The sequence below is a fragment of the Prinia subflava genome, chromosome 1 (genome assembly GCF_021018805.1).
Source record: "Prinia subflava isolate CZ2003 ecotype Zambia chromosome 1, Cam_Psub_1.2, whole genome shotgun sequence".
NCBI lineage: Eukaryota > Metazoa > Chordata > Aves > Passeriformes > Cisticolidae > Prinia > Prinia subflava.
In genome coordinates, this window is record NC_086247.1 from 34,623,174 (window position 1) to 34,647,384 (window position 24,211).

The following is a 24,211-nucleotide window of genomic DNA, read 5'->3' on the forward strand; positions in this document are numbered from 1 at the left end:
CCCTGGAATTTAAGAAGTTTCTGTGTTGGTAGAAGAAGCATCTTAAGGCAATGGAGCAGTTATCAGGAAAAACCTTTATCTGGTGTTGTCTGTTGCAAATTAATACTGTAGAAACCTGGGACTGGTCCAGCATAGAAGGACCAGGAGGAAGCTGGACCTGTTATTATATACCTGTTCTGATTGTAACTATTTCTCTAAACACTTGTCTGCTGTTGTGTAAGTGCAAAGCTGTCTGCATCCCAAATGCCTTTTCCATAGCAGTGATTCAGATTCCTAGACAGAGTGTGTTCAGTAGTGTACGATGCCTCGGTGTGCTCTTGGATGTGGTCTCTGGCATAACCTAACTCACAGCAGTCATCTGCCATTGAGATAAATTGTTATGGCTTTACAGTACTCCTTTGTGCCCTTGTTCACGTCATGGTCCTCACATGACCCCTTTGTGAACCGCTCCAGGGAGATAAAGTCTCAGACCACTACCACTGAATAAACAGATGGTTCCCTGGAGGGATGTGTTACGAGGTTAGGTGGAGCTCCAGGCCCAAGAATCCCGGGAACATTTAGGCTGAAATAGACTGTTAAAAGCTTTGAGTCCTGCTGTTTACCCAGTGCTGCCAAGTCCACCACTAAACCATGACCTGAAGTGCCACATCTACATGTCTGTTAAATGCTTCTGGAGTTGATGCCCACACTACTTGCTTGGGCAACTTGTTCCAACTTTCGTCAACTGCATCTGTGAAGGAATTTTTCCTAATACTCAATCTAAACCTCTCCTCATGCAACTTGAGGCCACTTGCTCTCATCCTTTCCCTTGTTACTTGGGAGAAGAGACCAGCTCCCTCTCCTTTCACCAGCTCCATTGTCCTTCTCTGCACTCACTCCAGCACCTCCATGTCTTTCTCACAGTGAGGGCCCAGAACTCAACACAGGATTCAAGGTGTGGCCTCACCAGTGCTGAGTATGGAGCACTGCCCTGGTCCTGCTGGCCACACTTGCTGGCACAAGCCAGGATGCCATCGGCCTTCTTGGCCACCTGGGCACACTGAGGATCTTGCTGTAGGATTGCTGTCTATGAGGCAAAATTACAAGTTCCTTGTCACTCTATTTAAAAAAAACTAGCATAGTATTCGATATGTATGGAGAGCACTAAGCACAGACCTTGTTAAAAATTTACTTTTAGGCTGTTCAAGGTGTCACATAGCAGAGATGTACGATACTTTCTCTCTGCTGACTTCCTGAAGGCTGAAATTAAATAATTCACATGCAGGCATCTGTAAAATTCATAGTGTGATTTCCTTTGAGATCCTAGTCCTAATACTTTGTACCCTTTACTATCTGAAAAGTGTATTTCCAAAGTTCATTTTCAAAAGAGCAAAATATGAAGCCCCCTGGTTAAATTAACACCTTCAACATTTTTCATGAAGGTGCAAAAAATTGGAAGTTGTTACTTGAAGTTGCTTGAGGATGTTCATGAACTCATTAAAGCACTGAGGATAGTAGTATAATGTATTGAACAGTGGGCCCTCTTCTTAAAAACAAGTGAGAACTGTGGTATTTGATCACTTAATTTCACGTTTTTTATTTAGACTTTCATTTTCAGCAAAAATTTACAAATTTCTGGGTGTCTCATCCATTCATGTCCACATAAAATTGGTCATTGTAACTGTGTTTACAGATACACTGGCTAAATTTTTAAAACAGAAAAAAATCACTTTATGGACCCATCTAAGCAGGCCAGAATTGATTGTCTGGTTTTGAGGCTTGATTTTCACCTATAATAACAAAACAGCCTACAAATACCAGCATACATCTAGTTACAAAGCACAGTATTAAAACCATTAGATAGTTCTTAAGAAATTATTTCAGTTTTGTGATTTTTTGGTTTCAATAGCAGTGAAAATTAGGAAGACAGTGGGAAAAAATGTAGATTTCTTAACGTAAAATTATAGGATAGTTCAGGTTGGAGGGGACCTTTAAAGGTGATACAACAGGGAATTAAATCCTGAATCTGTGAATTCATCCAATGCCTTTAATACTGTCCCACAGTTACAGTTTGGTATGTGCAAGCATTAAATGCTTTTTGAATGTAGTGCTTTTGGAGTTGCTCACTTAAATGAAACCAAAGCTCTGTGATGCATCATTTTATTATGAAATTAAGTGTGAAATCTATTGCTCCTTGCTGTACCCATTGACTCTGTATTTCATCTGGGGTCACTTCAGGTAAAACTATTTCTACAATCATTCTGGGTTCCGTGGTGTTTCCTCTCTGTAACCCCATGTAGTTACTGCAGGATCCCTCTGCATCTTCTAATCATTTGTTCAGCCTTTGAGAGAGGGAGCCTTGACCACAAGAAAAGGACTATGTAGACTCTCTGTCAGTAATTCTAGTTGCATAGATTACATCCTCAGTACCACCTAAGGCAAGAGGAATGGGAAACATCAGTAGTGGCTTAGGTACAAAAATATGGAGGGATAAGGGCAACAAAATTAGTAGTAGAGAGATAAATCAAAAGTCATGTCTTGGATAGTTTTGGTTTTGTTGGTTTATCATAATTTTAGTGTGGTTAATAGTTTGTCTTATTTTCACTACCCTTCTTTTTTTGTTGTTTTTTGTGGTGTTATCAGAACAAGCTGGTGTTACTTAAGTATGTATTTTTCATCATAAATCTCTTATCCGTTGTGTTGGTTTTTACAGTAACTGTTTACTCTATTTTTCAGTGTACAAAGATAAAAGTCATCCTGGGAATGCTAAAACTCTTAACAGACATCTAATTGACTAAGCTTTAGGGATTGTTTTTTACAACTGTCTGAAGATGGCCGTGTGTTTCTTGTTGAGGGAGAGGACAAGTGCTTTTGAGGGGAACTCCACTCTGCATTACTTCTGCCCCATTCTGTGTCTCATGTCTCTTTATATTATGTGTCTAATGTCTGTGTATTCTGTTTCCTTTTTGTGGAAAGACTGCTTCAAGGTTGATTATATAAGTTAAGAATGGAATTTACACTTCAGCAAGATGGTGAAACTGTACCATTCCCTTCAAGTACCAGCAATTGCTAATATAACACTTACTTTGCATCCACTCCAGTTGGCTTGGACACCTTTCCTGGCTGCATTCAGTGTGGGTCTGCAGGACTGTGATGACACCGAAGTTGCCTCTCTTTGTTTGGAGGGTATACGATGTGCAATCCGGATTGCTTGCATTTTCAACATTCAGGTAAAAAATATAAGATTCAGACAATACTTTGATTTATGTAACAGCAAAATGTTAGTGGGGTTCTAAGAGTTCTTGCTGCTGAAACTGTGCACTAGAGGCTCCCTTCTTCTGACATTGCTATTTCATATGATATTTGACTGGAAGTGTAAATGAAGTGACTTTTATTTTTCCTGGTGTTTTGTGGTAAGTACTTCCATGCCTTTGCACTGAATGTTTGTTTCCCTAGAAATTGACTACTTTTATGTCATAGTATTTTAATTCTGCCATTGTTACAAGTCTGTTTAGATGTGTTGTGTTGTTTTATAAAATGAGTCTCTCTGTCCTGTAAAACAGAATCTCTGTAAACTGTATTTGAAATACTCTTCTCAATTTCAGAGAGATTATACTAATCTGAGATGTCTGTCCCTCTAAGAGTTATGGCACTGGAAATGGCATTCGTGATGTAGTGAATGAATGCATCTTGCAATAAGCGAGTGCCAAGAATGCCAGACTCTCTGGCTCCAGAGGGCAATGGTGATTAAACTTGGGCTCTTTTTGGCTTCTGTTTTTCTATTTAGAAACCATTGGTAGGGAAGGTACAATTATGTTATTGTAGATTAGGTAATAAATGGAGTACTGGTCTGCCATAAATCCATTATAGAGATCGCTGAAGAGAGAGGCGAGAAAAATCCTCATGTTTGGCATTGTTATTTCACATGTATGTTGAAAATGCTTACCAAGAGAACATACACCAACCAAAAACCAACTGTATAAGACTAAATAGAAGACGTTCAACTATGTTGCAATAGGGAATGCTTTCCTTCCTTCTCCCCTTGCACTTGTACTTGGCAAGTTTGATAAATTTTTACCACTAATGTTGAAAGGTACATTGGGACCTGTGATATAGCTGCATAAAAAAAGCCCATTTGAGATCATGTGAGGTTTCTTTCCTCTGTTTTTCTAGTTAATTTCTGCGCGACCACCTGTCCCCAAGCTGAACAGACTTAAAAATTTCATTAACAAAGCCTTCCCTGGAGCCTGCAGATGTTCAGTGAAACACACTCCGGTTACTTTTGTTTCTGAGCTGCAGAAGTGGAACTGGTACCAGTAGCAGTTCCAGCAGCTGCAGAATTTAGGTCCTAGTCCTGCAATGATCAGCCTTGTGTGGGGAGGGCAAGGACATAGGACGTGTTTGCTCCAAGATCCCCATGATTCAGTTGTACCTTTCCATTGGCTTGGGGCATTGAACTGGAGGTGTTCCAAAAACAAGTTTTGAAATTTCAGAAAACAGGAAGCGTTGCTTCTGCAACGTATAAGCGTTATTACTTCTTTGTTTTCTGTGGAAATTCTGTTTTGTTGATATAATTAAAAACAGTACTGGTTTGTTAGTGATTTCAATATTACAGAATGATTCCAGTTCATAAGGTCTTGGTTAGACAGGATATTGTCTCACTCAGACACCAGATAGCTCTGATGGTTTGAAGGAGACTGGCACATCTGTACTTGAGCTGATGTAAGGATCTTTTCTGTTGGAATGATGTTTTTCCTCATGTGCTTAACCAGTGATAGCTACTTTTCAATTTTCATTGTGTAAATGTACAGAAATTAAGATTGGTATCTATTAAGAGTTAACATTCGTTTACACACCTTGAGAGATAATGGAGGGACAGGGATGCCTTTAATTTTAAAAACATTTCCAAAGTACACAATAGTGTTTCAGTTATGCATGTTCACCTCTGAAACCTCAATTATAGATTCTGGTTATAATTATTTATGCTTTTAATCACAGACTTGTCACACAGTCTGACTTATGTCTTTAAGCATCTGAGAAAAGAGATGCATCAAAAGGATGTACTTAAGCTGCGTATATCATCAGGTTTAAATCTTCTGGGTGATGGAATGTTGTTTAGTTGTTTGCCTTCTGCTTTGCTGGCTTAGAAAAAGGAGAGAGGGGGGAATACCTGCGTGAATGAGTAGGATTGAAAACATTTTGTTTTTAAGTAAGATATGCGGTTTGTAGACTCTAAAGCTTCATTGCTTAGTACACTTTCTTTGAGACTTAATTTTTCTGTGCTTCTACATCATTTTCTGTGCCTTTGCCAGCATACCCCATAGTAATGGTTGGGTTTGAATGTGGCAGCTATTCTGTGGTCAGTGGCTCAGTGGCAATCTGTCCATTCTACCATAGCCCCCTGTTGTAATGTTAGTGTTTTCTCTGTGAAATCCCATTCTTCCTGGGGTTTTTTTTGTTGTTGTTTTTGTTTGGTTGGTTGGGGTTTTTTTGTATTTTATATTTGGTTGTTTTCTGTGCTCAGTGATTTCTTAATTACAAATAGCTCCAAATACCCAAACAATCAAATATATATCATAATTGTCATTTGTTTATCTGGTGTATGACCATTTCACTTTAAAACCTACAGTTTATACATAACAGGAGAATAAGATGCACTTGTGGGCTCAACTGTAATCCTCTTTTTACCATTGTAATTGGTTCACATGAGATCTGAGGAGTTCCCTTTGTTGTTTATGAATACCATACACATAAAAATTGGGTAACTCAGGAGAATTTTCTTTTGTGAGATCTGTCTAGATCATGGTCATTTGCTGTTTACCCATGACACTTGCTTCAGAAGCTTCTGAGGTTCTCCAAATGATATGGATTAAATCAAATAGGTTTTGAGCAATTCCATGGAGTTGGCATAACATGCCTTTTAGATACGTTTTTTTAGATTTTGTTGACAAAAAAATGCTAAAACTTCAGTGAGTCTGCTAAAGGCTCTTAAACAACTTACGTGTTCTGTGCTGTCAGACATTACACTTCATGTTCCTAAATAGAAGGAACTTGATTTCATCCCCCAGGTATCTTCTTACTGGTAAAGAACTTGAGATATTTTCACTGTGATTTGGAAATTCAGTTCTACGAAGAGAAAGATAAATGGTGTAGTTGATGAAATCACACAGACTGTACTAAGAACAAGAAATGGCAAAAATATTTATGAGACTTTTCTTTCTTTCCCTCTCATTTGCAGCTTGAAAGAGATGCCTATGTTCAAGCATTAGCAAGATTTACATTGCTTACAGTGAGTTCTGGTATTACTGAAATGAAGCAGAAGAATATTGACACCATTAAAACTCTCATCACGGTGGCGCACACAGATGGAAACTATTTAGGAAATTCCTGGCATGAGGTACAAGTCATTTGTACTTGAACTGTAAGAAAGCATATTCACTGATTTTCAGCACAGTAGTGTGCTTGTTTATGCATAAACACGGGGGGTTTAGGTAAGTGCTGCATGTATACTTTTGTTGCATACATTATGCAGCCAATTAAAAGTAGCAAAACATGTCTAAGTGAGAAATAAAACTGTGAGAGATGACTCCAGTACTAATTAACTTAATACTCCTTTTAGACAAAAGAACAGATTTTCCAACCTCAAGTGTTTAGAATATTTTCTTCTAAAGATCTTTACTTGCTTTTTACTGTTTCAAACTGCTTTTTGTTGGTAAACAACTTCTTTATTTGCTGGAATAGATTCTGAAATGCATCAGTCAACTTGAACTGGCACAGTTAATAGGAACTGGAGTAAAACCTCGCTACATCTCAGGGACAGTGCGTGGCAGGGAAGGTTCTTTTACTGGAACAAAAGATCAGGCACCTGATGAATTTGTGGGGCTGGGACTGGGTAAGTAATGCAGATATGAAGTATTTCATTTAACTGGTTTCATTCAGAGAACTATTTAAATTTGTTCTGTGTTCTTATGTGAGGTTCTGACAAAAGACCATGAAGTAATCCTTGTAAAACTTATGCTTTGAATAGACTTATTCAAATTTCTGGAATATTTTGTTTGCTCTGTTATTATTGCTAGAGTGGAAAATGTAAGAAGCTTATATATATTATTCACTTCCATTAAAATATAGCTTTCCAGCTAAGAATGGATTGCAGATGGTATGACCAGATTTAATAATATTGCAACATTAGTGTGCCAAGTATTTTACCAAGCAGGCAAGTCAATATGTGTAGGTTAAGCATCTGTTGTGGAGCTTTGTGAGAAATACACAGACTTAACCAAGTGGGAGATTAATTTAGCTTAAATTCTGAAATTCCATTTCTTTCCTTTTCTGGTTACTTCAGTACTGAGTAAGTGCCTTTTTTAGGCTTGAGCACTAAAATATACTGCAAAAATAAGATGACGTTTCTTATCTTCCTAGAAAAGTAACAGGTCTTACCTTAAATTTATCTTTAAAAGGTTGGGGGTTTTGTTTATTTGTTTTAAATGGGAACACAGTTAAAGATATACAGGTGTAGGGTATTAAAAACTCTGGAAGCATCAAAGTGTATGTATAAGTCTTTCTGACTATGAGAAAGTTTCAGTTACATTGTGGTGTTCAGTATCTTCTGCCTTTTGAATTTCACCCATAGCCAAACAAAAGCTTTGTCTTCCCTCAGTTTCTCATGTAACTTTTTTTTGAGTAATGATAATTTTCTATTTTCCATGATCTTAATCCCCAAACTAGTCCGAATTATCCAGCTTTGTGTTCTCCTCAGACAGTTTTTCTTCTTCTATAGTAATTCCTTTTCTTTCCCTTCTGCTCACCTTTGGCCTGCCTCTTTGTACTCCCCTCACCTTGCCAAGTGTTGATGAAGTTAGGCCTGGAAATCAGTGAGTCTCCCAACATCTCCTACACTGAGCTTCTTCCTGCCCTTCCAATATGCATCCTGCAGTTTAGGGATGACCTGTGCAACTTCCAGATGCTGGCAGTTTCTCTGTGCTGCAGTGACTGGCCTTTAAAGGGTTTAAGTCCTTATAACCCAAGAATGTAAATGATACTCAGGTGTCTCTAAATCATATTTGCCAGTCATTGGTAAAGGTCCAGCTCATAAAGATCTTTTGCTGCTGTCAGCTGAATTTCTAGGGAAAATAGTTAATGCCCAAATGCATAAAATATTTTTCTCTGAATTGAATTTCTGGAATGCTTACTACAGTGCACATATGGAAACTTGACCATTTTCTTTTTTTTTTTCTTTTTTTTTTTTTTTAAATAATGTTGATTCAGTCTTACAGGAAAATGCTTAACTTGGTTTTCATGCACTAAAGGGCTATTAGAGCATTTTCTCAACTGTTTTAGTTATTTCACTTCTTTCCATAAATCCTTTCTTTTGCAGATAGTTTAATTTTCTGTGATTACTCCAAAGTATGCATTGGAACTATGGGTTTCAAGCAAGCTTTCTATAAAACTAAATTCCTGTGAAGAACACATAGTGCATATGTCCATATACATGGACACATATTTTACAGGAAAATAGTTGTTTAGAGTGAGTGAAGTTACAGTCTGGTGACACAGAAGTTCCATTTTTCAGACCTACTTGCAAAATCAGATGTGGATAAGCAGCAGCACTAACTCTTCTTGCTAAAGTTAATGTGTTTTTTGAAATAACAAAGATAGCAAAACCAGACCCAAAAGCTTCTTTGCTCATTTACTGCCTCAGCAAGGATTCAGGTGTGGCTGTTCAGGCATCTGCATTCAAATGTCTTCATCTCTTGTATTACCTTCCTGTTATGGCCCTTTTTTTTTTTTCTTGTGCTTGGAAGTTCAAAACATCACAAGCAGCATGGGGGTTGTAAAAATAAGTGAATAAGCATCTAGTCTGTTGCTCCTTTGGCAGGAATGTTGCCTTACTTGGAGTTGCAATTGTGAATTTGACATTTCTTCTATGTCAGTTTCTGTTCACAAAGCTGGAACACAAAACCTGCTGCTGTGAGTAGGTCATAGCCAAAGTGTACTTCCCAGGTAACCAGAAATCCTCTTTGGACAGTGGGAATCTGAGGAATCCCTTTTTCGTAAAGCAGAGTTACATAGCTGATTCCTGCGTTCCGTTGTAAAAGATTTCACAACTGTTAGAGTATAAGACTGCTGTCTGTTTAGATTTTCAAGTCTTGAGTTACAAATCCTGCACAAAATCACAAGAAATTCTCACATAAGCTGGTAGAATTGGTTAAGGTTCTGGCTCTTTGGAAATAACCTTTCAGATTCTCTTCACACTCTGCTGCTCATCTGATGTGTTTCTTAGCTGACTCATTACCAAGATTCAAGCTAATTGACACTGCCAGCTTGTGTGCTTGCAAGAGAAGTCTTGACCAAGCCCAGTGGTATTATAAATTGCTGAGATATTAGTATGAGGTTACATATGTATGTACAGAAAAGCTGTTCCATAAATGCCCTAGAAAAGTATTTCAGGTGAGTTAGGCTATGTAGATTTGACAGTCATCTCCAGCCACCTCCAAGTGTGGATGGAGCACATCGAGACTCTGAGGCAAGCTGGAACATGAGAGGTTTTTCTCCCAGCAGACCTCTGAGAACTGAACTACTTGCCTTCCAGTCTTCTGTGCTTTTCTATATTGCTGAAAAAAAAAAGCCCTTAATACCTGGTATGTGGAATTACCCAGAGTGATTGCAAGATTCCTGCTCTTCTTTTTGATGGTGGTTCAAGGGGAGTTTGGAGATTGCAGTGAGAAAAATTCTGATTTTTTTAGCAAAGTTAGCAGTTTCTTCATATAAGGTTTCCCAGATGTCAGTTAGTTTCCAGCCTCCAAAATAAATAATTGCTATTTTTATTTATAGATATTTTTCACTATTTTGGGGTGATAATTTTGCAGTAATTGAGATGTAGCTTAATGATGGAGTATTGGTGGAAGCTCTTCTTTCTGAATAATAACAAATACAATTTTTGGGATGGATTTACTCACTGGATGCTCATTAAGTGTGAAAGATTCTCCTCTAAGCTATATTCTCAGTAATATGTTGTGTGTTCTAAGTGGCAAGATTACCAAAGGTTCATTGAAAAATGGAGGAAAAAAAGGTGACTCTCTTGGGGTTTATTTTTTTCACTTGTATCTGTTGCTCCAAATGTGGACCATTTTGGGGACTAATGTGGTTTATAAGTGGATAGAGATATAATAATTAGGTCATTAGGTTAATTAGGACTTACACCAACATGCAACTCTTCACTGAGATGGCCAGCTCATGCAAGGGAAATTCATAATGTGCTTGTCTTTTTTGTGAATTAAAAATATATGTAGTTATACTGGTAGTGACACAACTTTTATTCCTCTTCCTTCCCAACCCATTCTGTATTCTTTCTTACTCATTTTTTAATATTTATTTTCACTGTAGTTGGTGGAAACGTGGATTGGAAGCAGATAGCAAGTATTCAGGAATCCATTGGAGAAACTAGCTCCCAAAGCGTTGTTGTTGCTGTAGACAGGTACTGTATTAAATTTATTGTTGCCACCTGAAGTTTTTTAAGCAGTATTTTAATACCCTGTGCTAAGCAAAGGACCTTATTAATTTGTTTGGAAAAAGCCTACATAAAAACTACCATAGAGAAATGCTTTTCAGTTGGGGGCAGTGGGGCCACTTTTTTTTTTTTTGATCATGGGTGTTTTTGCAAGAAGGAGCAGAGCAAAGATTAGGCAAGAGGCTTTTTTACTGGTAAAAAAAATTACTACAGAAGGCTTGCAGAATAAAGTCTGCTGTAGTGTCTGCTGAATCTTGATTTGCTGTATATAGTAACAGATCGCAAATCTCATTTTACCTTAGTACTGAGGGCATTATTGTCAGACCCTTTTTCTCCTAAATGTAATTACTGACTCTCTGCTTTCCTCTAGGGTATGTAGATGTTGTCTGAAAGGACCAAAATTATTATTCCAGTCTTCCATTCTATGAATCACATTTATTTTAACTGGATTTGGCTAGGCAGAATACATATTATGAACATGCCCTGTTTATATCGTACAGTAGTGATCCGACTGAAGTGTTCATGAATCTTGCTTGCTCAACATATAAGAAATCAGAACATATAATTTTCATAATGGTTGTCAAAATTGATGAAGAGGTATCATTTTGATGGCTTACAAACATTTCTGTGGTTGAAGTACAGGCAGCAAGATCGATGTCAGTGCAATGAAAAGTTGTCTTGCAGTAAAATCACATCAAGTGCACTGGAAGCTTGATGTCAAACACATAATAGCTGTTTAGGTTTGCAGTGTCCCTCCCTGCTTTATAATGGGAAGTTTCAAATATCTACTTGTTATGGCAAATGGGTATTATGCACTCTGGAGACGGTTGAGTTCTGTATTTGGATCAGGGATGATAAAAGCTGACATTATTCTCACTATGTCTTCACAATTACTAGTTGTTTCTTAATAAATAAAGGTAATCAGAGACCGTCTATATATTGTTAAGAAAAACAAGACAAGCAGGCTTTAATACATTTAACCGATGCTTTTCTTGAGAATTTTTAACCATGTCTTTAACTGCACTTAACAGAATATTTACGGGATCTACAAGGTTGGATGGAAATGCTATTGGTAGGTTTCATCTCTTCCCTACCCCTCCCCACCCCTGTAAAGTAAACTTTGGGAAGACATTGCATTAAAATCTGTGGTCATTTAACAGTGGATTTCGTTCGCTGGCTGTGTGCTGTGTCTATGGATGAGCTGCTGTCTGCTACCCACCCTCGGATGTTCAGTCTGCAGAAGATAGTGGAGATCTCTTACTACAACATGGGCCGGATAAGGTTACAGTGGTCGAGGATCTGGGAGGTTATCGGTGATCATTTTAATAAGGTATCCCTGTTAATGCTTATAGTGCATACTCCTTCCATTATTGATGCAGGTTATTTTATTTTGACATTTATTGGAAAATCATGTGCTTATATGAATCGTAGAGGGTTTTCTGTCCTTCTCTGTAAGCTTAAACCAACAAAAATTGTACAGCCAGAAAGGCCTGTGAGAAGGCAGAGGTACACAGTGTAATAAATATAAAAACAGAAGTATACATTAAGTTACTTATCATGACCTTAGTCTAGAAGTGTCTGGCTGCTGTTAGTTTTTTGTGTTGTAATTTTGGGGGGTGTTTCATGATGCTTGGTTGAAGAGGTTGTCTTTAAATCTAAGTTGACTGTTTATCAAATGAATGACGTGGATTTTTAATACAGCTGTTGAAGTCTTTCTTAAACAGCTTGCTTATTTTTAGGAGGCTTTAAATGCCAGGATATTTAACATAAAAAATAGCTGGAATTAGTTAGAGATTGTTGAATTATATGAACAGTGTGGAATTGTGGAATTGACTACTGTTTATTTTGTTAATTTTCCAGTACTGCTTAGTTCTCGGGTATCAACTGTAAAGGCAGCTTGTGCTGAATCCATAAGAATTCAGATGCAAGCTTACTCTGCATTTCTGTTCTACGTTCTCAGGTTGGCTGCAATCCCAATGAAGATGTAGCTATTTTTGCAGTAGACTCATTAAGGCAATTGTCAATGAAGTTTTTGGAAAAAGGAGAACTTGCTAATTTCCGATTCCAGAAGGACTTCCTAAGACCATTTGAACATATCATGAAGAGAAACAGGTAATAACATACAATTAACTGAATTGCCTGGGTTCACAAGCATAAACTTTGGCAATTATTGTTTCAAATTGCTTTTGTAAAATCAGTCGTTAGAGAATTATACTATTCTAATTGATTATGTAATTTCGTTTAAAAATGATTGTTTATTATCCTAATTTAGGTCTCCTACTATTCGAGACATGGTTGTACGGTGTATTGCACAGATGGTGAATTCCCAGGCTGCTAACATTCGTTCTGGCTGGAAAAACATTTTTTCAGTGTTTCATCTGGCAGCCTCGGATCAGGATGAAAGTATAGTGGAACTGGCATTCCAGACTACAGGACACATTGTCAGTGAGTATGGACAATAGTCAGACGTCATGGAAATGAGTGTCACTCCAGAGCACAAGATGCATTGTTTGTCTGTGGACTCATAGCCTGTATAGTAGAGCCTGCTTTATGTCTTGGAACCAATGATTTACACTTTCCAATCAGTCCTCTGGGAAAACACTTACAAAAGTCATTCAATAATAATAGAGTTCACTGGTTTTCTTCATGTCTTCAAAAAAAACTTGTCTGTTTGTAGCATTCTGTAGTAAAACAACTCAGGCCTTAAATAATTCTATTTAATGTGTACATTGTTATTGAAGTAAAATAGTCCGGCGTTTCCCCTAGGAAAAAGAATGTACATATTTTACTAATCCATTGTTTGCTTGTCTTTTTCTGTGTTTCTGAATTGTGCTTGTGTAAGGCCTGTTTAGGAGAGAGTGCTGACCTAGGGGACACTATGACAATTTTTTTTTCTCTCTCTCTATTCTAATCTAGATCCCAGACTTTAGGGGATCTCTTTATTCTCTCTGAACCTCTGCAAGTTTATAAAACTTTTTCATCATCAATGGAGCACTTTTTTTTTTTTCAAAAGCAGCTATTTAAAACAAGGCAACATATTGCTTGGGAGGAGGTCCATTAGTTGATGGAACTCCACGCTTCATGCATCCCTCTTAAGCTCTGGTGACACAGACTAGTGTTAAGCAGTAAGCCTATTGCTCTAGTCTTGCTTAACTGTTACACTCCCCTGTTTTAGTCTAGGTGCTACCTTAATTAATTTTCAACACTCACTGTCAAAATGAAATGCCTTCTGGGTAATTTTTTTTGTGTTCCTTTTGTTCTTTAGTTTTTCTTACTACTCATGCATTTGATAGCACCAGTCAATGAACCAGCCTCTCATGACTTCTGTTACTGATAGTTCATATTAGAATTAATAGATTTTAAAGCATGACACTTTTTTTTCTCCTGTTCACACTTTCCTCTCAGCAATTGTGTTTGAAAAACACTTCCCAGCCACCATAGATTCTTTCCAGGATGCAGTGAAGTGCTTGTCTGAATTTGCCTGCAATGCAGCATTTCCAGATACCAGCATGGAAGCGATCCGCCTCATTCGCCACTGTGCAAAATACGTGTCTGACAGGCCTCAGGTATGGTCTGTGTTAACTAAATTACAGGGGCTTTTATAAAGAAAAAATAGTTATGCTAAACTTACTGGCTTCCCTTCAAGTTTCATGGATTAATGAGAAACATACTTTATTCAGAAACAATAGGAGTATAAAATGCCCCAGGCTTTGAAAGTATCTGTGATCTTTCCATTCTTCTTTTATTCCCCTTTGCCCATCCCTACCACCCAGTTCAGCTGGTGACTAGCATTCCTGAGAGCTGTTGGAGATCAGCATATCTCAGGATCCCCTCTCTGCTGACAAATGTGAAGAAATGGATAATGTTGTAACCAAAAATGCTTGATACCCTCAAAATGTTATGGTTAGATGCTCACTTTCAGAGCTGTCTCCGTAAAAACGAGAGCAAAAGGCTCACACTGAACTGCAAGCAAAAGCTGGTGCTTGAATGTGTAATCTTGTTTGTTTTTTTAAGTTTCTTCTCATAATATACTAAGCATTAGTTTGAAAAACACTTTCTCAGTGTTACTGTTTTGATTGCCAACCCATCTGAGGTATCAGGGTGTAATACTCTTGCAGGAGAGATTGCTGTTTAGAGTCCAAATTGTGTTTTATTTTGAAGAATCTAACTTCTATGACTGTATAACTCTGTGTTTCCCTCTAAAGGCATTCAAGGAATATACAAGTGATGATATGAATGTAGCTCCTGAAGACAGAGTGTGGGTGCGAGGATGGTTCCCAATTCTCTTTGAGTTGTCCTGTATCATCAATAGATGCAAATTAGATGTAAGAACCAGGTAACAATCAGTATTTGTAATTCAAATTTTAAAAGGCTTACTTTACACTTCTAAAATAAAAACAACTCTTGGTAAATGTAGTCACTATAAAATTGCTTACATATTTAATTTGGATAATACCACTGTGGAAACAACAAACACCTTTTAAATAGACATTGGAATACAGAAATTAAGTCTGTGCTCTGTATATTTGAAATTTTGATCTTCTGTTACAATAAACAACAGAGTTATGTAGTTGTGATTGCATTCTATGCTTTGCTCATCCTACTTACCTTGAGGATTTTAAAACTGGTTTTGTACCATGATCATTAAGTGGTTGAGGATTACAGAAACTGTTAAAAAAAAACAAAACTGTACTCTCATCTCATGTAAAACTTGCTTATTTTCCTGGAATATGATTTTCACTTGTAAAGTGTATTCATTTGCAGTTCTGATGTGAAATATGAGGGGTTGTACACAAACAACTTCAAATTTACATATTGGCATGGGAGCTGTGCAACTGGACTCCCTTTATAGCTGGTGAAGGTTAATACTTGTTTCTAGACTTCCGTACATTTTAACTGGAAATATTTGTTTATTAATTTTTGTGGCCTTTGGTAAAGGAGTTGGTTTTTAATTTTATATTACCACAGTTTTCAGAAAAATTATTTTGGCTATTGCCTGCAATTATAAAGTGCTTTTTTTAGAGGCTTATTTTCTTCTTGTATTTTGTGTATATGTATAATGTTCTCAACAGTATTTGAGTTTGTTATTGCTGCTGTGGTTGCATTTACTTGGTCTCGTTCATGTCTTTCTGTAACTCTTGGTCTAAGTTGTTCTTTCTTCATTTCAGGGGCTTAACAGTAATGTTTGAAATAATGAAGACATATGGCCATACCTATGAAAAACACTGGTGGCAAGATTTGTTTCGGATTGTCTTCAGGATATTTGACAACATGAAATTGCCAGAACAGCAGACTGAGGTGATAAAAGTGGAGGAAGATAATTTACATGAGAACTACATTTACAGTAGAAAACCTGTAATATAGCTTTGTCAAGTGATGTAGGGTAAACCTCAAAATTTGAATGATGGACCTGTGGTTCTAGTAGCCTTGTTTTGTTTTAATGGCATTCTGTTGGCAGGTGTTGTGTCTTTTTTCATTTTTTAAAGCCATGTAAAAAGGCCTAGTAGTTTACACTAGGAACAGCAGAAGAAGAGCATAAAATGCAATGTATCTTGGGTTTGTAAGAACTGTAGCTTTTACACATAGTGTTTGGAATCTGAGACACACAACATGCTCACTTGAGTGAGGCTTGTAATCAGCAGTGAAGTCACAATTAGAAGAAATAAGTTATGTTAGTTCAAAATTTTTTGATGACAAGGCAAAAAAGAAAAAACCACCCTCAGCCAAACAAACCGAAAACCTCCATAACCAACCCACAAATAAACAAAAACCACTCAAAACAGCACTGTGCTGTCATTGCACACTTTTGACCAGCCATTTCTGATCTGCCAAGCCAGAAACAGGTACTGTTCTGAAATAGCCTTTAAAATGTAACTAATGTGTAAATTATTAGTATTGGAAGTTAGATCAAAACTGTCAGTTGTTTGGGAGTCTTTGTCTGGCTATTTGTAGTAGGGCATGTCTCACTTGGGAAATTTTTTTCCCTGGAAAACACTGAAGCACAGCTTTAGCTTGGTTGTTAAATCCTTGAGCTAGGGTTGGACACTTGAGGCAGTTGTTTGTTTGTCTGTTCCTGTAGTTCTTTTTAAACCTGCACATTAGCAAAGCAGGAGTTGAGGCTCCAAATTTTGAGGTTTTGAGATATAGAAATGAATTTCATGTCACTGTAAAGCAAACTGAGGAAGTACAAATGTTCCTCTATGTGTGTATCCAGAAGTTTCACCTTAAGGTTGTAACTGTTCTTTTTTTTGACTCCTAGAAAGCCGAATGGATGACAACTACCTGTAACCATGCACTTTATGCAATATGTGATGTATTTACACAGTATTTAGAAGTACTTAGTGATGTTCTTTTGGATGATATATTTGCACAGCTGTACTGGTGTGTGCAGCAAGGTAGGAACTGTACAAATTATGTTAAAACAGTGTTAACATTTTATTCTGTTGAATGTGAATAAACAAATGCACTGTTTGTCTCTTACAGACAATGAACAACTGGCACGATCTGGTACAAACTGTTTGGAGAATGTTGTCATCCTTAATGGTGAAAAGTTCACCCTAGAAATCTGGGATAAAACTTGCACTTGCATGCTGGATATTTTCAAAACTACAATCCCTCATGCGTAAGACAACTGTTAAAATTTTTACTTCGTAAAACAGTTTATCTAGATGATTTACCCATCTCAAACTCTTAGATCTCTCATAGGTGGGGTGAGCAAAAAGCTGTTAAATGTGGACTAAAGAGAAACAGATTTACTTGTAAAGTGATTATGAACTAGGTGTAGGTATTCTTCTGTATTGTTAATGATAAAGTGGTAAAAACTGAAATACTGTGTAGGAGATAAGAAAAAAAACCCCTTAACAACCCCCAGACTGTAACATGAATCAGTTTTAAGGTTTTGGATTTTTGGAGAAGTACTATCTGATTTATTTTTTTTTTTTTCTTTGTAATAGAAGATGCAGGCTTTGCTGTTTGTAATTACATGTGGAGCTTTTTCCATGAAATACTAAAATACTGCAACAGTCTTACAGATTGAAATCTCTGTGGATTATGGTTAATTTCCATCATATGTTTATATGAATCTTAACATTTCTGTGAAAATAACCTTGGATATTTGGTAACTCTTTCTGTTTATATAATAACTCTGTGAGGTTTCCTGGAGTAAGGCTGAACCATTCTGAGTGCTACATGTTATCCAGTTCATATTGTTTGCTTTTGGGACCTACTTTAGGCCTGAAGAAAACTGAAGCAAAGGGAACCTTCTGGATGTCAGTCTTTCCTTAGTTTTACAGTTGTATATCAGATAGCGCTGTAAGAGAGCTTCATTCATCCATTAAAAGATAAAATCTGTCACTACCTCACAAGTTTTTTATGTAAGTAGGTATAAATTAATTCCATCAAAAATAATTGTAAAATGAAGCTTGAAGTATTTGGGAGCTAGCAAGATACTTCTGCATTTTGGTAACTGCCAGAAATAAAATTGGAACCCAAATCTCTGGATGTAAAAGTCCAGCTGAATTAACCCTAACTTACTATGGCCTGTACTTGGAAAGATTATGAAGTTAATGTAATGTTGTGTTAGATTTCTGGGTATTCTTGTAGTTGAATATTAAAAGCCTTTCTAGAGCAGCATTTTAGACATTTTAATATTTAGATACTCAAAATATTCCCGTTGCCTTTAGTTATATCTAATTTGAAATATGTGCATTATTCACTTTGATGTTGAGGCCCTTCTGCTTCTCAAATGGGTTATTTTTCTTTAGGAGAGTATCTGACTCCTTCTTTTAACTTTCTCTTTCTTTCTCTTTTAATCTTTCTATACCATCTTTTGAGAACTTGATTATATTATTCCTTCTTAAATTTCTGGGAGGTTCCCAAATTTTGTAGTCTTATTTTGATTTTATGTGACGGTACTCATCTTTTTTTTCCTTCTCTTTCTGGGTCCTGTTTTTTCCTCTCTTTTTATGGGATCTGATTCTTTTTCTGAGTCTCCTGGTTTGGCTGGTATTTCATATTTTTATTTCTTAATCCCTCTATTAGCCTTTTTTTGCAATGGAGCTTTTCCTGCCCTCCCATTCTCAGTTGTTTATTATTTTCTTTTTTGACAATGCTGTTTTAATACTTAGTTTGTTGTGGTGGCTGCCTCAGTGCTTAGAGAAGGTGAATGATCTTTTTACCTTTGTTTTTCCATGCCTGGAAGTAACCCAATACTTAATGTCGAAATGCAAACAGACAAATCACAGTGGTATATATGAAAACTTCATGGGCAAGTGCTCTAGTGCCAACTGTCTTCAAATAGTCAGAGGCTACAAATCTCTGGAGTGTAAAGTATCTTCTGGCAGAGATTCTTACTAGTCTGAACAGATAGGGTTACATTTCTTCTATTTTAGCATTCATATAAAACATCTTCCAGGTGTTGTGCAGCTTCTCTAATTTAAGAGCTGCAACATTGGTTGCAGGAGTTCTTAGTTGCAGTATCAGCCTCTGCTGGTTCTTGGCAAATTACTTTTTTACAGAGAGAGTTGATGATATTTCCTTGTTTGGAAAATGTACTATAATATTTACTCAGCTACCAATTTCTGCAAGGATCAGTTACTGGAAAACCACAAACCATACTGCTGCCAAGCTTCTGCAGATCACTGAGGGGATGATAGCTGAAGTTAGCAATACAGAATGACACAGAATGGCTAAAGTTGGAAAGGATTCAGGAGGTTTTGTGATCCAACTCCTGTGCTTAGGCATGGCCACCTAGAGCACATTTCCCAGGACCATGTCCTGGCTTTCAGATATCTCCAAGGAGAGAAGATACAGCCACAGCCTTTCTGGGCAACCTCTGCCTTGTGCTTGGTCACCCTCGCAATGAAAAAGTGTTCCCTAATGCTCATGGAGAACCTTCTGTGTTTGTGCCGCTGCCTCTGGTCCTGGCATTGTGAGTCCCTGGAAAAAGCCTGGCACTGCTTTGCCCCCACATTTCAGATATTTATGGGATGGGATATTTAGTTGATGGGATTTCCTGAGCCTTTTCTTCTCCAAGCTGGACAGTCTCAGACTCTGCTCTAGGAGAGATGCTTTAGTTCCTTCCTCACCTCTGTGGCTTTTTGCTGAACTTTCTCCAGTAGGTCCATGTCTCTCAAACTGGGGAGCCCAGGACTGGCTCCTGAGTGCTGAGCAGAGGGGCAGGGTCCCCTTCCCACCTGCTGGCAGCTCTCCTCACACAGCCCAGGGTAGCGTTTGCTCTCTGCAGCAAGGGCACCCTGCTCACTCATGTCCAGCCCCGTGTCCAGAAGGATCCAGAAGGATCCCCAGGGCCTCCTCTGTGGGCCAGGCTGCTTCCCAGCATTTCCTGGGGCATGGGCGTGTTCCTCCCCAGGTGAGGAACGTTGTTCTTCCCTCGTGGAAGGGCACAAGGTTCCCTTCAGCCCATTTCTGCAGCCTGTGGAGGTCCCTCTGGTGTGTCAGCCACTCCTACTTCTATAAGCATCATCCAGGTTCCTGAGGGTCCTCTCTGCCCCACCACCCAGACCATTAAGGTGGACAGACTGGACCCAGTATTGACCCCTGGGGTGTACCACTGGCCTCCAACTAGATCTGTGCACCTAATCACCATCCTCCTGGCTTGGCTGTTCCATCAGTTCTCAGTCCACCTCACTGTTTGCTCATCTAGCCCATCGGTTTTTGCTTATTTTAATGGTTTCTTTAATTTTGCTTTTAGTTTGATTTCTGCTTATAAATTTTGTTAGTTTAAATTTTCCGAAGCTTCATGAGAGCGAGTCATGGCTTTCTGGTGCTGAGAAATCCAGTGTGAGTGCCCTCTTGTCTTCAAAAAATTGAAGAGTTAGAATTGGATCCTTGCACAAGTTATTATGGTCTGGCCTCTACTGGCTCATAACGGCTCATTATCCCAGTACCTCAGTTTATGTCCTTGCAGCTTTCAAGAATCAATTCAGTTCTCTGTTCTGCTTTATTTGTTGCTTTATTACGGGCCTCAAGATTTTATCTTTTCTTATCTCCAATTGGTCTTTTTAGTTAACCAGTATTCAGTTTTCTGGAGATCAGTGGTATATTCATTTAAGTTGCTTAACTTGGTGGGGAAAGCTCTCCCTTAGGAAGTGCAGACACAAGAGTCCAACATGTGTTACCTCACACAGATTGAGACTAAAGAGTTTGAGATCATGACAAGGACAACTAACTTCAATCTCACTTTGCAGCAGTAGATGGGATAGAACAAGAAATGATGGGACAACTTAGGTTATTTAATCCAATTTCCCCCAGTTCTTGGCAGGCACAGACAGTCTCAGTAAGTTACAATTACTGTAGAAATTTTTTAGTGCTAAGTTTAAGATCCTCAAGACAGCAGTGTTCTATAGGAAATCAGCAGGGAAGAGATTAGAAGTATTGTCAGAGATTTGATACCTCATAAGAGCAATGAATCCTGAGTGGAAGTGGTGAATTTTTAAGTGGAAGTAGAAACATAATCCTGGAATATACCCCAGACACAGAATGCAAAACATCCCCAAGTATTCGTGTGATTTGTTCTGGAGTAGACTCATTCCTTTCTCTAGGTCAAGCTTAAGGCAGTGTGGGAGAAGAGGCCCACTAATGGCACTAAAACACTGACTTGAAACAAATTCAGTATTTCTGGGAAAACCTAATCCACCTCCATGTTGTCCACTTGTCCATCCAAGGTAGTTGGCAGAAATGTTGAAATTCAGCAAACTCAGTACTTACACTTTTAAACATGTGTGATAGAATAAAATGCACTTAAATTTGAAATTAATGCAAAAAAACACACCATGTTGAAGGGGACTTTGGTTCTGATTTCTTGAAACTTAGTAAATTTGGGACTGGTTTTGTGTTTTCAAGGCTGCTGACTTGGAGACCAGTTGGTGGGGAGTTCTGCTCTGGCTCTCCCTCTGATGCAAAAGAAAAACTGGTAAGCTGCTGAAATAAAAATAATTTAAGACTGCAAGAACTCAGTACAAATGTGTGGTGATGTAGAATAGGTGAAAAATATACTCAGTTTAAATACATTTTTCAATTTTGATTTACTTGAATTTTTTTCCTGTATAAGTGCTATTTAATGTTTTAAAATGGCAAGGAATTAATTGATAAAGAAATATGTATTTGTTTGCAGCAAAGTTGACTTCCAGAAATTGGCTGTAGGTAGCTACCTGTGTTTGTTTTAGGTAATGTCCTGTGTCTGGCAGGTTTCTCTAATACTGTATTTGGGCTTTCAGTTGTTTTGTGGCTTGGGTTGTGGTTTTCTTTCATTTTGATGTTTTGGCAAGAAGAAATTGCTGAAGAGGGATAGGATTGACAGTTAGATTGACTTTTTTCTTTTTTTGCCTCCAAATGTTCCCTTGTAATAAGACCTTAAGTATCTGTTTAAAGTAGAAAATTTGTATAACCATCAGATTTCTTAGCGTTGATTGAATTATCTGACGGGAAGTCTGGATTTGCCTGCAAGTGACAGCCCTGTAGCTGCTTTGCTACTGATGAGAATTAGTTTAGCTCTTGGACATTCTCACAAGATTGCTGCATAAAATTCTTTTTAGATTAATGAAGCACTTGATACAAGTTGCTCAAGGATAATGGTCCCAAATGAGCTTTACTAAGAGAGACTGACTCCCTTCATTTATCTTTATGAAGTGTTAACATAATTCAGTTTATACAGAGAGTAAATGTTTGTGAAGGCCAGTTCTCATTATGTGGGTATTTTACCTTCGTGCTGTACCATGACTCATTTATAGTGGTTTAATCTAAACATATTGGCTACATTTTTGTTCCATTTATGTCAAATATAATAGCATGCCTAAATGGAAATAAATGTCTTAGTCTTGAATAAATTGAAAGATATTTTTCCCTTTGAGATAGTTTAACATGAATGTTTTTAAAAATTTTTTTTTTCTTCAGTAAAAAGATATTTTGCAACTTCAGAATTAACAGAACTTGTATAATAAATGCTACTAAAGGAAAAATATTTTGGCTGTCTCAGTAGGATAGAATCTTTGCAGGGTTTTGATATTTTCATGCCATGTTTCTTTAGGTTGTTCAGATATGATGTAGTGTTTTGCTATCTGTAGACATGATACCTATTAAAATATATTTTTTACTTCATAGAGATAAAAACCTTAGTTATCTACTGATATGAGACGCTGAGGTGTTCTTTACAGGAACCTTGCAGCAAATCTCCTACTCTTGATCTGGTAAAAGCCATAGTAACTCTTGGGTGACAGAAGAAATGCTTAGAGGCAGTACAAAAACTCACCTGAAAAATGCTGCTCATTGCCTTTTCTGCCTAGTTAAGCATTTGTTACTTGTTAAATTTTCAGTTGTTTCTTCGTAGCTCATCTTTCTGGTACAGCTTCTGTGAATGCTCATAGCAAGTATGACCAAAGGCAATGAAAGTGCAGTGTTGGAACAGCAAATGTCTTGAGCTCTGAAGAGCACAGCACTGTTACCAGTTACCAGAAGTTTTCTGTAAGTTAATGACTTAATTTATTTTCTTTCTGTTCAGGATACAATCTCCCAGAAGTCAGTGGATATCCATGATTCCATCCAGCCTCGATCTTCGGATGGACGCCTGTACCAGCCCAGCACAGGGACCACAGTAGCTGAAGAAGCGAGTAAAGCCAGGCCAGCAGCAAGTGCGTGCTCTGCAGTGCTTTGGCATTTGATATCTGAGTAGTATGGAGTAGATGTTTGATGTATTAGTTACAGCCCCAGCTGTGACTTCACAAACATGATGTGAAGAAATCACATCGTTAAAATTTTTGTCTTCTCTGAATTCTCTTGGACTCCTGTGAGTCCACATTTTGGCCTGTGTTTGAAAAATCTCAGAGTACAGCTGCAAGCTTCTAGCCTGTTTACCCAAAGCAAAATATTAAAAATAGTACTCTCCTTAGTACTATGCTGTGTGAGATTTCTTTTCTTAGGAGCAGAGATTTTTGAGTGCAAAATGCAACAGAAGCAGTAGCTGAAAAAGAATTGTCTGTGATTTGAAGAGTGTATTCAAACCCTTATTTAAGATCCTTGTGCAGTTGTGTTGTTGCTTAAAATGGTCATGTGATACATTAGTACTTGCCACAGTTGCAAATAAGCAGAGATGCCAGTGCTGTGCCTCTGGCTCTTGCTATTGCACTGAAGGTCCAAGTCACTCATTTTGGTGATTTTTAGTAGCATTGTACCAGGTTGATCCAATGCATCACAGAAAACTTCAACTTTTCTCAGAAGTTTTAGCTGGTAACATGGTGATCTGAGCTAATCACTATTAGTGATTGCAGTGGGTGGATTCCAGGCTTGGTTTACACATGTGCTTGAAGTTACTGTTCTTCAACTTGCCCTCAAAACAGCTCAAATAAGTTCTGTAGTTAACAAGGAATATTCTTTCCTTTAAAGAATTTCCAGAACAGAAGCTATTTGCTGCTCTTCTGATCAAGTGTGTTGTACAGCTGGAACTCATTCAGACCATCGACAACATTGTGTTCTTCCCAGCAACTAGCAAAAAAGAGGATGCAGAGAATCTAGCAGCAGCACAAGTAAGTGGAATTAATATGTATCTCTCTTTTTAACACCTGTTCCTCCAAAGGTTTTAAGGTAAAGTTTCTTGAACTCCTGTAGCATCTGCTAATTTCCAATTTTTACATGCATTTGAGAATTTCTATTCGACTGTTGAGATCTTTTACAACTTCTGTTAAATTGCATTTGCTGTGTCAGGGCAGCACT

General features: G+C 37.7%; 1 protein-coding gene across 1 annotated transcript in view; it reads left to right on the forward strand.

The window, feature by feature from the left end:
- The window catches only part of ARFGEF1 (ADP ribosylation factor guanine nucleotide exchange factor 1), an 86,297-nt gene that overhangs the window by 57,908 nt on the left and 4,178 nt on the right, over positions 1-24,211 (forward strand). Inside the window, exons 20-35 of the mRNA XM_063392888.1 lie at positions 3,081-3,209; positions 6,218-6,376; positions 6,721-6,871; positions 10,363-10,453; positions 11,518-11,558; positions 11,647-11,816; positions 12,447-12,598; positions 12,759-12,931; positions 13,892-14,052; positions 14,692-14,822; positions 15,655-15,784; positions 16,746-16,881; positions 16,970-17,108; positions 21,350-21,419; positions 23,004-23,133; positions 23,885-24,024. Of these exons, the coding sequence (XP_063248958.1) occupies positions 3,081-3,209; positions 6,218-6,376; positions 6,721-6,871; positions 10,363-10,453; positions 11,518-11,558; positions 11,647-11,816; positions 12,447-12,598; positions 12,759-12,931; positions 13,892-14,052; positions 14,692-14,822; positions 15,655-15,784; positions 16,746-16,881; positions 16,970-17,108; positions 21,350-21,419; positions 23,004-23,133; positions 23,885-24,024 (2,103 nt within the window). The remainder of the gene's footprint in view (positions 1-3,080; positions 3,210-6,217; positions 6,377-6,720; positions 6,872-10,362; positions 10,454-11,517; positions 11,559-11,646; positions 11,817-12,446; positions 12,599-12,758; positions 12,932-13,891; positions 14,053-14,691; positions 14,823-15,654; positions 15,785-16,745; positions 16,882-16,969; positions 17,109-21,349; positions 21,420-23,003; positions 23,134-23,884; positions 24,025-24,211) is intronic.